The 13,047-nt window shown below is 39.8% G+C and overlaps 1 protein-coding gene across 5 annotated transcripts in view; it reads left to right on the forward strand.

The window, feature by feature from the left end:
• The window catches only part of LOC149322312 (E3 ubiquitin-protein ligase RNF213-like), a 218,258-nt gene extending 205,433 nt beyond the window's left edge, over nucleotides 1–12,825 (forward strand). For 4 of the 5 annotated variants that reach the window (XM_089539242.1, XM_089539250.1, XM_089539260.1 and 1 more), the window contains 13 exons: nucleotides 712–871; nucleotides 1,740–1,911; nucleotides 2,771–2,865; nucleotides 4,413–4,664; nucleotides 6,666–6,798; nucleotides 7,621–7,704; nucleotides 8,148–8,328; nucleotides 8,444–8,645; nucleotides 8,759–8,836; nucleotides 9,253–9,450; nucleotides 10,789–10,878; nucleotides 10,970–11,148; nucleotides 11,297–12,825. In XM_089539242.1, coding sequence (XP_089395368.1) covers nucleotides 712–871; nucleotides 1,740–1,911; nucleotides 2,771–2,865; nucleotides 4,413–4,664; nucleotides 6,666–6,798; nucleotides 7,621–7,704; nucleotides 8,148–8,328; nucleotides 8,444–8,645; nucleotides 8,759–8,836; nucleotides 9,253–9,450; nucleotides 10,789–10,878; nucleotides 10,970–11,148; nucleotides 11,297–11,450 — 1,978 coding nt within the window. In that variant the 3' untranslated portion in view covers nucleotides 11,451–12,825. Of the gene's footprint in view, nucleotides 1–711; nucleotides 872–1,739; nucleotides 1,912–2,770; nucleotides 2,866–4,412; nucleotides 4,665–6,665; nucleotides 6,799–7,620; nucleotides 7,705–8,147; nucleotides 8,329–8,443; nucleotides 8,646–8,758; nucleotides 8,837–9,252; nucleotides 9,451–10,788; nucleotides 10,879–10,969; nucleotides 11,149–11,296 lie in introns of those variants that run through there. The other variant, XM_089539279.1, reaches the window with a different exon arrangement.
• The last annotated feature ends 222 nt before the right edge of the window (nucleotides 12,826–13,047 follow it).

Consider the following 13,047-nt stretch of genomic DNA (forward strand, 5'->3'; position numbering starts at 1 on the left):
AAAACCATACAAGTTAAAACTGACCCAAAGGTCAAACAACATAAAAATAATCAATATAACAATAATCATTGGGAGCAGCAGTAAAGCATGTTAGGGTAGAATAAAACATCTGTTCTTTGACCTTGATGGCTCTTCTCAAGCTCGTTTTCCCATCTGGAAAAGCTGTTTCCCCGTGTGTGTGTGTGTGTGTGTGTGTGTGTGTGTGTGTGTGCGCATACACACACACGCGCGCACGCATTGTATCATCTACTGTTGCATGTATCATATCTCTGTAAATGATCGCTTTGATTCCCAATTTATTGCCACACATGTACGTTTACATGCATGTGTGAATGAAGACACATGCTACAATTTCATCCTAACAGCTTGGGAGAGTTTGAGTCCATGCAAATGCACCAATTGAATCTGTTCAGGTGTTTCACTGACATGTTTAGAAGTAGAAAGCAACTTCATGCTAGGTTTCTGGTGTGAACTGATTCTTCTATTCTAATATTAGTGTTATATTTTAAATTTGTTTATTCTGAGGCCTTTGCTAAAAACAAATACTAATATTCTAATGTTATGTAACAATGCATGAATAATATATCTCTACCATTTTTCTTTCATTTCATTTCAATATCGGATTGTCTGTCCAATATGAGATAGCAGTTACTGGGCGACAAAACCTTTCATGTATTTTAGCAAGTGTGCATGGTGTATTATTCTATGCAGGACTATAGTGGACAGAACACAAACTGGCCATGTTCTTGGAGATCCCACAAAGAGAGAGGCCAAAATAGCATCTGAGAGACAGATGCCTCCAGTTGTCTTAATTCTGATCCGCCTGCTCACTCACTTGGCACTGCTTTTAGGAGCAACAAAAGATCCCCAGGTATGTTTCAAAGAGATTTACAATCATATAATTCTTCCTGAACAGTATTGCAGCATAGTAATTGAAGGAGACTTATCTGAAGTAAAGTTACTTAAAAAGCAAGTTCCTGTCTGGTATCATATCAGAGAAGATGGTGGGTACAAGCAATACAGGTCACTGTAACAGTCACATATTGATTGGTATTTGTGACATGATTTTTGAGAGTATTAGAGCCACAGCTCTGCAAGATTACAGAGAGGATCACCTAGCCTGCTTCTGCCTAAACATGTCCCTACACACTTGCAGTGTCCCAGGCAAGTTGGAGGCCATCCTTTAGCTCATTGGGGGGTGGGGAGGTCCAAGCAGCTTTTGCTTATCCAGAATGGGTTCTTCTCAACTCCTGCTGCTTCAGAGAGCAGCCTGTGTGTCAGTGCACAATGATCATGGGTGAACCTCTTTTTAAAATGAATTGCCTGGTTGAACAGAAGGATTATAACATATCTCTTTCTTAGCTCTTCTCATATTTGTTCTCTCTGCATACAGAAATGGAGCCTAACTATTTATTGGAATTTCCTGAGATATTTCTAATCTTTCAATTATACATTAAGATGTATGGCTCATTTGTACCCCAAACTAATATGAAGAGAAGTTTGTAAACATGTGGGCTTTGTATTGTTCCCTAGTAACTGAAAACTTCTTACCCGCTATTCTCAATATCAAGGGAGTTGATGGAATTCTATTTTCTCCAGCTGTTTTAGTGAATAATAGATCTTAGGTAAGGTAGGATGAAAATCACTTAACAGATTTGTCCAAAGACCTAGATGACTTCACATGTGTTGTTAAAAAACCACGTATTCATTATTCTGACTCTTATGTTCTGTTTTTCAAGTCCCTTCTGAACATCATAAAGCCACAGGTTAAAGATCCAGTGAGCTTTCTCCTGCAGCATATTCATAAGGATTTGGAGCAACTGATGAACACTCTTGGGAAGAGTGCTGATGAAACCACTAATGTCATCCATCTTATTCTGAATAGCCTTCTCAAGGAGCATGGAGGCCAGTGTAAGAAGAACATTGTCAAGTGTTTCTGTTCATATTTCTAGTAAATACGTTTTATAAGACACATTATATTTTGGAGGCAATGGTGGCAGCACTGGCAGAAAGTATTGGTTGAACATTTATTTCACCTATTTCTACCAGATAACCTAATTTGATAGTAACATTGTTTTCATTAAAGAATTATGTACACTCTTTAGCTTCTCGGCTTGTCTTTGCTCATATTATTGGTGGTTTTGTATAAGTTTGGTCTGGAATACATATACTAAATTGCATTCATAACATAATAAAAGCAGAAAGTGGTTTACCCTCATAGACACAAATACAGATAGCTGTTCAAGTACCATGTTTTTAAAACATATGCCATGTTGCAGTGTTCAGTTACATTTCAGAGTGTTAATCTCATTTAACTGAGCTTAATTTCATATGTAACTCTGGAAGGTCACTGAATACTTTTTGCACTTAAATACCTATACACCCCTGCATCTACACAGTGATGTGGACGCCACATTTTTTAGGCAGTGTACTTTCTCTCAAAACCAACTCTTGGGCGTCAGAGGTTCAAGGAACCAGTGCAATTCTTTGAACCACTGGATCATTACGTCGGATTATCATATTATTTTCTTAATAAGGGAATTTGCACGAGGAAGTTCACTATTGTCTTACTGGCAGTTACAGGAAGGGTGTAAGTAAGTGTCCTTTTCTGGAAGCTGATACAGGCAGAAGGGGCTGGAAATTTCTTTCAGTGCTCTCATAGTACAACCAAAGAAAGTTCTGTCAATAATCCCTGGCTGTTACTGCCATGTCCCATAACTGCCCCTCTGGGTAGAAGGTGAGTCACATGTAATAAACTTGCTTTTTCCAGGGCCAGTGCGCTTTGATGGTCAACTTTCTACAAAGGAGCAGAGAAACAATTGGGAAGGAATTGTTGCACACACCATTATTCTTCCTGAACTAAAGGTAAGCTAAAGATGGGATACAGATGATGGTGGTGGTATGAAATTTCATTCTTGAGGCAAATACAAAGCATCAGACTACAGGAGGAAAATGTGAATGTCTTTCTGCCTCTTTATATAACAACATCTTCAACTGTTTGCAGACAAGAAGTTTTGTGAGGGCCATTTGGCTTGGAATCTCTCCCTCAAAGGATGCTATATAACAATGACATTTAGACAAATGGTATGCATGATAGGCAATATCTATTAACTTTGGAAGGAATTACTTTGGTATGTTGCTAATATGTCAGTCACATTTTTTAAAAACGTACTGTCTTGTACACTTCAAAAAGACTAATGGAAAGGATTTTGAGCACTATGCAGATTAAATGTAAGGAAAACAATGTATTCCTCTTATTTGCTGCAAACATACAATGTCCAAGTAACATTATCTTTGGTCCATAAGCCAAACTCATTGAAGATAAAGCTCTTAGTGATTGCATCTTACCTCAGGCATTTTTCTCCTTCTGAAAACCAGTTGCTAGAGGACACAACTGGGAAAGTTGTCTTGTGTTCAGGTTCTGCTTTCCCACTGTAGGAACAGACTTCTGGACTAGGTAGGGTCTGTTCAAGGAAGACTCCTTCTGTGTTCTCAAACCACATGTCTATTCCATAATAGTCATGGGAATTGAAGAATTGAAATGAGTAGGGGACATGAGAGATGTTCAGTTTAATGACCAAGAACAAATGGGTATGAAAGAGTGGCCTGAGTCTGCTCTGGCCAGAAGCAGGATGGAACCCCACTGATTGCATGGTCCATTCTAAAGGCAGGCTGTGCACACAGGGGCCAACGCAGGCTGCCAGGAGCTGATTTATTCCAGCTCCATTTTGCTCCTGTCCTAAGGACCAGAGCATGGCTTCATTGCAGCTTCCAGCCACTTTGGAGACATGCATCGTCTAAATGCCATGGCTCCAAAGTGGCTGGAAACCCCTTCATTTTGAATGTGTGTTTCACCCGAAAGTTACATTAAATCAAAGCAGTAGTTTGGACTACCTACTATCAAGAATAGTTGACTGGTTTAACCTCCATTATAATCTTGCCCCATATAGACTTTTATTTTTACCTTAAGAAATAGTTATAGACTCATATGGGAGAATGTTAAGATTTGCAGTTGAATGGCGTTGAACCTGCCTTTTGCAAGCCTATCTTCTGCATTCTAGATTCTCACAAACAATTCAATGGTCAACATTTTCATAGTCTTTGTCTACATAGCTTCAACTTGTGTTCACTTTCTTAATTCGATGCTAGAAAAGAATGCTTGGAAGGTGGCATAGAGAACAAAATCCTATTCCAGGTGGATTACAGTATGATGGTGCCTTATGCATAATTGCCCATATTCTGATATCTTAAGAATTGAATATCACAGTTTTTGAAAGCCAGGGTGTTCAGAATTCTCAAAGAAGTATGAAGTACAGCAATTCCAAGTCTGCCTTAGAGGACTGGATTTTATGTATTTGAAAGAGAATGCATTTTTATGGCGACTCATGTACACACTCTGCTTTTCCAAGCAGCTTTTGGACAAAACCCTTCTGAAATTGAACCAACAAATCAGTGAGGATGAGAGAATTTCTTCCAACCCTGTAGTGAAAATTATCTATGGGGACCCTGCAGTTTTCCTGTCCAGACTGCCCAAGGACAGCATAGTGCATTGTTCCAGGATGTGGAGCTGCAGAAAGAAGATCTCACTTGAGTACTTGGGGCATATTGTTCAGCAAAAAGGCGACAAGGATGCTGTGCCCATCTTGTGGAAGTTTCTACAGAAGGTGAGAGCATGCCCAAATCTTTCCCAACAGCTGTCTTAGGATATTGCTCAGTTATGTGCAGTGAAGGGACCAACATGTTAGCCACACTTCATAATTAATAAAGGAAATTGTTTAACATATAGGCTTAATCTTCCTTTCATTTTCCCTTCATTTTGTGCATGTGATGAGTTTGACCTTAAGAGCAGAAATGCTGCTATCATCTAGTTGTCGAATATTTAAGTACGTCAGTAAGCATCAGATCTTGTTGGTTCTTTGAAATATTAAAAACATCAGCTGTAGCATGATGTAAAACTTTGTGTTGGTGTCTGAGGTGATGCCATGAAGAAATCTAAATCTACTCTGCTTCCTGAAGCTGTTCTGTCTGAATGCATTTAAACTAGGGTTGTTTATTTTTTAAAAAAGCTTTTGCTGCAGAGGAACCTAAGAGTGAGGGATAAACACTGCTGTAAATGATGGCTGGTTAATCATTTTGCCTACAAGCCAACTGCTGAATCCCTTTCTCCTTTGACCTTTCTTCTCATCAAATTTTGACCTACATACAAACTAGCTTTCTTCCCACCTGCCTTACAGTTGCTATAAGTTGGAAATAACTTGAAGGCACACAACAACAACAAAACTGCATAGCCAATGGTGAAGAATTCTGGGAATTGCAGTCCAGCAACCTCTGGAAGACTACACAATTCTCACCTCTGCAGTATGGGATACTCTCCTTTACCAATGAAAACAAATATGATTCTGAATAGTTCAGTCAACAACTGGACATTCTTTTCTTGTTTGCCCCAAAAGTGTTTGCTGCATACTTGGAAGACACAAGGCTGTTTGCACAAAATAAGTTCTTTCCACCATGCCAGCAAACATTTATTTATTTATTGGATTTATCTCCTGCCCCTATCCCAAAATAGGACTCAAGGCGGTCATGATTTGTTAGTTTTTTCAGCAGACAGTTCTGGCATTTGCTCATATCTTCCAGAAATAGTGCCTAGAAGGTGAGGATTAGAAGACTAGTGCAAGCATTTGAGGTCTTGTGATTATATTTTTAGTATTACTATATAACAAAATGAAACAGGCTAGTGCATTTAGTGCTACTGTAATTGATTACAAAAATTATGGAAGGGCTTGTATTATGAAGTGTGCTCATGTCATGCAGATGTGTACTCAGAATGGGCCAATGTGCTTGAAAACACTTACTATTTGTGTTTTCCTGACTGAAGTTGTGACAAGATCCCCTTTTCAGGCTGTTCTCATAGTTCCACTCATAGGCCTCCTGTCACTCACCTTTCCTTTCTTAATCCCTTCCTATACTGAGTACTTGGGCCCCAAGCTGACCCTTCCTATTGTGGACTAGTGGTTGTGTTGTTGTAGTGAGTTTGCTGTGGTAAGTGTGACCAGACTCCCTACAAACTTAATATGAACAGAGATAGATGTAAAAAAGCAACAAAATAAATGGACAGATAAGACATTAAATTCCTGAACTACTTAAACACTTACAGCTCGCAACACCATAGTTAGTGCTTTCCTCTAGCTGACTGTCCTGTCTCTATACCAACTGTTTCTATCTCTGCACCATCTTTTCCCCAACTGTCTTCTGTCATACCCAAGCAACAGTTTTTGTATCCTTTCTCCTCTGAAGGTTCTCCCTGAGCTGTGACTGGCTGGCTCCAACCCGGCTTGCCCAGCTCCTCCCTTCACAAAAGTATTTCCAGAATTTGGAATACTTTTGTAGCCATGGAAATGGAAATTGGGGCTTTAGGGGTAAAGGGATAAATAGAAGCCTCAGGAGTGGGCACAGATCTGTTAAGCATTGACTGCATGCAGTAAAAATTCTATTGAAGGCTCCAGTCACTGAATGTTGCAGTAACAGCAGTAACATTCATACATGTGCTGAAACCTACGACAAGCTGTGTACTTTGTAGCATATAAATGTTCCAACAATGCTGTGTTGTTTTGTCTACTGAATATCATTCAGCTTCACCTTTTTGATTTGCCCTATTTGATTTCTAGGAGACTGAACTTAGGTTTGTAAAGTTTTTGCCAGAGATTCTGACCTTGCAGAAGGACTTGGTGAAGAGGTTCCAAAACATTTCAGATGTAGAACACAGGACAATTGGAGATTTTCTGGACAGTCTTCTCTCAGGTGAGACTCCACACTGCTATAGATCCAATAAGCAGAGCACAAATACTATGATCAGAAGTGCTTAACATCAAGCTGTATAACTTCTAAAACAAGGTTTTATAACAATTGGGAATATGTGGATTTCTGCAAAATGTGTGTGTAACAGCCATTGCAAGACTTAAAAAATCACTAATGGATTCCTGGAGAAAATAGATGAATTCACCATTGCTTCATTCTCCTTGACTGACCTCCTGGATCATCAAGGCAAATGCAGATAACTATTTATGTATAAATTTTATAAAATACAATGAAAACTGGACTTTCTAAAGGACCATTTTTAAATCTCTGCCATTGAAATTAGTGGGATGTGTAAGCATTTAGACTACCTAGATTGTGCCAAAACTGGTAAAACATAGGATTTTTTTAGTAGGAACAGTCTGAATCTACTATCATGATTAACCAGTGTGGTTTGCTTGTGTATTACACAATGCTTGATTAATAAAACAGATTTGCTGCATTGGAATACAGAGATGACCCCCATGTCTTTGATTAGATTCATGTGTAGAGGATACATCTGTCTGACTGTTTGGCATGGTTACTTGAAAGAGTTGGTGGAGATGAACTATGTCAGAGGGCTAGTGCCTTTGTCTCTTACTTGACACTTAGAGGCATTTGGTTTGTTACCCTGGACATCAAAGTCCTGGATTAGCTTGATATGCCAAATTGTGCAGCTCTTACATTGTAACTCTTTGGACCAGAACTTGTTCAGGTAGGGTGCCTTTAGAAGGAGCTACACAGCTTTCCAGTATTAGGTGTGTCATATTAGTTTCTTGCTTGATCCAGGAGGCATGGAACATATTATGAGAACCAGAGTGAAAACATTTTTGGATGTGTGGAATAAGCTGAGATCATCCTTGGAAAACAATGGTGAGCAACTATTTTATACCATTATTCAACTGTGAAGCATTAAAACTGAGGCATTATTACTCAATGAAAGACTGGATCTTTATGTTTCTTGTTCTCAAACTGGGTCACTCCCTCTGCCTGTTGTTTCCTTTATGCTAGAAGAAAAATATTCCAGTCTTACCTTCTACAGCCTAGAACTGAGAGGAGGGTAATGTTCTTCAATTCCCACACTTGCACTTTCATGTGCAGCATTAATTGGCAGAACACAACATACTGCACATCTTTATCTGACATATCCAGCATTAGCCTTCCAGTTCTGACATTCAGAAAGTATTGGGATATCGTAGTCTCCATGTGACAGTGATAAATCATAATCATTTTTAAAAGCACAAACAATCTAAAATGGAAGTAGAGGATCTGACCGTGGGCCTGTTGCTCAGAAATGTTTTCTTGACACACTGCAGGTGAAATTAAACTTCCTAGGGGTTACTGTGATACTGACCTAACTCTGGAGAATGAGTTTGAGATCCTTCTGCCTCGCCGGCGAGGTCTAGGCCTATGTTCCACAGCCTTGACCAGTTATCTCATTGCCTTGCACAATGAGTTTGTCTACACCATAGAAAAATATACAAAGGATGCCAACAGGTATGTCTCTCTCTTGCATCTGCTAGAATCCCCAGTTCCTGCAGCTGCCAGATTGCCATACTGATGCCAAAGCAGCATTGTTCTTTCTTGCTTTCATCCCTCCCTTTCTCAACAGATACTCTGTGAGCCCTGTGGAAGTGACAGACCTCCATGTAATCACTTATGAGGTAGAGAGGGACTTGATTCCATTGATTCTGTCAAACTGTCAGTACAGCTTGGAGAAAGGAGGAGAGGCCATCCAGGAATTTGATCTGGAAAAGATCCAGCAGCAGGTCACCAGCCGATTCCTACAGGGGAAGCCCTTGATCACATTGACAGTATGTACCACAGAAGCCTGATGTTGCCACTTAGCTCTCCTGCTTCCTGAGTATCCAACTCCCAGCTCATGGGCTACCCACTGAGTTTGCATTTCTATTCTATTCCTTTATAGGGCATTCCCACTCTTGTGTACAGGCATGACCGAAATTATGAGCATCTCTTCAAAGATATCAAGAGCAAGTTGACCCAGGTGAGCTTTTGAGATTAGGAGAGAAAGAATGCCAGAAAGTGGTTGGACTCATTTCCACTCAGATTTTGTTCAAATCAGGATTAGCCCCATATGGCTCACTGATCAGTGTCCTCCTGTGTTTGTTTACCTGATAATGTGTCCTGTGGATTCAATGAGATTTCCTTGTTTATAAGTGTGTGTAGTCAAAATGAATGTTCTTGCCCGTGGTTTTTTAGCCCTGGAAAACAGCCCTTCCTTTTCTTACATAGGACAGGACAGTGATATTGATACTGAGCATAATGTTAAAAAAGTCTTTATTGATCGTGTCCATTTCCTAAGTTGTTTTTGTATCCAGAAGAATAAGTTTCTTTTCTTTATAGCAAAAAAAAAAAGCAGTGATGGATGCTGAGTTGTTTTTTAATCCCCTTGAATTACAGAGCTGCCTTCCAAATTCCACAATTAGCATGATCAGTGGGGAGTTGCAGTCCTACAGTGACATCTGTGAAGCTCTGTCTGTCACTGAAATAACATTAGGATTCTTGGCTATGGCTGGAGGTGACCCAGAGATGACTTTGAGAGAATATGTTGAAAACACACTGCAGATGGGCAGTCAGACAAGTGTTCATGTGCTCAAGGTGAGTGGAAGAGGATCAGGGCTTGCTTTGTATCTAGAGGGTGAAAGAGTCAAACAGATCAGGATAAAGGTGCACATATCTCACAGACTAAGGGAGGTGGTTGGTGCCCCCATTTCAACAACTCTTTTCATCACAGCAAGCTTCCCACCAATCCTCTGTTGAGTGTGGTAAACTTTGGTCTCCCTCTTGAACTTGGAGGGACAGGAATGCAGTGGGAGAGCTCCCATAGCTCTGCTGTGTTTTAGAGGTACTTCCAGGGGGGGTCATGAAATCCCTGTGCAACTGTCGTAGTCTGATTTGTAGTTATTTTTGTTTCATCCTGCATTTTTTTTTAAAAAAATCCACCTCTTCTATTACAAACCTGCTGGAATTCTTCAACTGGAAGGGTTTTGTAATTACCTGAAAAAGCTCCACACAGCTCAGCATTCTACTATTCCAAGACCTCCAGCTGCCCAAGATATTTTGTGCAGCCTGTGAAACATTGCTCATGGGTAACTTGTAGTGTAGAGTCTTGTACAATCCAGTAGTTGAGCTGCAGCATCCACTCATGTGGGAAATGATTTTGAGATGTGAAGTCAAAGGCTCTCATGGCCGGCATCCATAGTTTTTTGTGGGTTTTTGAGGCTATGTGGCCATGTTCTAGAAGAGTTTATTCCTGATATTTCACCATGTGCACAGTAACTTATTGATTTAGATTCTTGTGCTATCAGTAACTAATAGGATGGCTTCAGGAGAACTTTCTTTTACTGTACATTCATGATAATGCCTCCAATGTAAATAAATAATAATAGAACAATAAATCTCAATGGAAACTTTAGGGAAAGCAGCAACAGTAGCATTTAAAAAAACCCTAATGCTATTATAGTGCACCTGCGTCATATGCAGCTTTCCGCATACAGTGAAAGCCGTGTGGGGCACAAGGGGTAGCACATCCCATTTGCATGAATGGGGCTTGAGCATGTGCGGAATTTGGCTTATGCGGGGGGGGCGGATTCCCCCACGTAAGCCGAGGGCCCGCTGCATTTCCTCATATTATCTGTAGAATACATGACATTAGTGCAGAATATTAAAGATGGGTGCCAAGGGAAAAGGTTGGATTATGGCAGAGGGAGTGGGGTTAGGGAGAAGAAGATTTGGGGAAGCAGATTGATGCCTTGGAATCCTCTGGTCCATGGAATTGACCCCAGAAAACAGTCTAGCCTCTAATTACTCAGACCTGGTCTTGTGAGATTTGTAGTTATTCCCCTAATCTTTTATCACTCCTGTTCCCAAATAGGCCTATAGTATTCATATTTTCCCCCCTTAGAGGAGATAATCTTCTGTTTTTTCCTCTTTCAGGCATTGAGTCGATGTCACCTGAAGCACATCATTGCACTGTGGCAGCTCCTCTCTAGCCATAAATCTGAACAGCTGCTGTACCTGAAAAGGGTAGGTAGCAAGGAAAGGGTGGGATAAGGTGGGATTTCTTGCCATTTTTCTGTCTTATTCCTCTAACTGTGTTGCTGTATGTGATTTCCAGGATCCCTTTGCAGAGATCAGCACACCCTACAAAGATGAGCTTACCTCAGAGCATGTAAAACTCCTCAATGCCTTCCTCAGCCAGGTTGGGCTGGAATCCTTCCTCCAAGAGTTGCATGAAATGATCATCCTGAAGCTGAAACATGCCAAGGCTGGGGACGAGTTCAATCCCAAATGGAGGTAAGAACCTGCAGAGCCCAATCTTACTGGTCTGTTCTGTTGCTCACCAGAACTACTGTAGGTTCTCGACTGCTGGTGAAGTACACCAAGTGATACAGGAGAGTAGCTACTTATATGTATGCTCATTCTCTCTAACTTTATTTTCCAGCCTGAAGGATACACTGATTTCATACCTGGAAAGGAAAGAGACCAGCACCTTCTTGGAGGAGTTAGATGCTTTCCCAGAAAAGATCCAGCTCTCTCAATGTGTTGCTGCCTGGAAAGTGGCTGCTACTCTTAAACGAGACCGAAGACTTGGTTAGGGGAGCAACAATGACAACACAGGCTGCCCTTCCACTCTTTCCCCACTTCAACTTTTAAAAAATTGTTAAAGAGTGAAGTGCGGGATTCCTTTTCATGATCCCAGTCAAAACAAAAACTATTGTAAGACCAAAGAACATTCATAGCCCAATGGCATCTTGAAGTGTACTCTGTTTTTATTTATTTAGGAATAAATAGTGATGCACACACAGAGTTTTTGCCTTAGAAGAGCAAAGTCTCAGTTTTGAAAAATCAAGATACCTTCCTTTAGAAAATGCATGTTGGAGATGAACTACATCTCAACTAAAGAACTAAAGCCTTTGTCATACCTCCCTGGAACAAACATGGGATAGTCAAACTTGGGTATAGTTTGTGGAGCTAAAATTATGTAGTACCTTACTAATATGTCTCTTGTTATTTGAGCTCTTGTCTCTTTACCTTTGAAGCTCATTTTAGCTGGGAAAGAGACAAAGAACTATTTTTCTTTGGCTCAGGTCTTCTAGTCTTCCTAAGTGCTACCAACACTGCCTTTTTCTCTTTATCAGGGAAATAATTTCTTCCATTGGTTTTATTTTTTTTCTGTGTTTTTTTCCTGTGAGGGTTGTTTTTACCTTGTCACTTCCAACACTGGGTATCTGTTTCTTTATCATCTCAACAAGGCACGTCAGACAGCTATGCCCATGCCCAGTGAACTAGATTGCCAACTGCTCCTCCTCTTAACAATATGAAGGAACAATGTGGATATTATTGGCATTGTTAAACAAGTTTACTAAAATAAAATTCTTTGTAATTATTTTCTCAGGGTAAAGGCAATGAGGAATGTAATATTTCAGCTATTTCTGTAAATGACTTTGCCTAGCCATGTTTCGCTGCTGCTTTATCTCTGTAGACATAATAAGTTTATTAATAGATAACCATGCCACATACCAGTACATTTCTTTCAGTGCACTGAGCAGTTTTTAAAGGGCTAGAATAGAATTGGATTTTTCCTATTTAAAGGCCAAAATTTACTGACAATCTTTTTTGGATACCAGATTTAGCTTTTGAGTCTGTATTATAAAACTTTCAGCTCTTTTCTGAAGTTACACTTACATTGTGCCTAAACAGCTGTGCATTTGGAGGAGTGTCATCTGCCAGACTCTGAGTACATGAAGAATGCAACAGACAAGACTGAGTGAACCACTCCCACACTTCTTGTAGTACACTTCTTGTAGTACACATTTGCTGTAATGTCACTTGAACTACTGCTGTAGTTTGCTGTACAGACATAACAGCAAATGAGCTTGATCTACTAGTATGATAACTTTATAAACATATTTCGCAAATGTGTAAGAATTTTTTTTTATTTTTTTTCTTTCAATAAAAAATCTTAGCAAAGATTCCTGTTGTTGTGTCTTAGCTTGTGCATTTTGATGAGAGGAAATATTGGTATAGTGAACTTGGGCTAGGAAGTTATGTCCTTTACCAATATTTACAGCAATATTTATTTGTGCCATCCTTTCTTGGCTTATGATACTTTGCTGCTATTGTAACTCAAAACAATTGGTATACAATTTCCTAGTTCTCTAATCAGTATTGTAGGCTTCCAAAGTTTAATGA

Source organism: Sceloporus occidentalis, unplaced genomic scaffold (assembly GCF_023333645.1).
Source record: "Sceloporus occidentalis isolate IW3139 unplaced genomic scaffold, rSceOcc1.0.p SCAF_1, whole genome shotgun sequence".
Taxonomy (NCBI): Eukaryota; Metazoa; Chordata; class Lepidosauria; order Squamata; family Phrynosomatidae; genus Sceloporus; species Sceloporus occidentalis.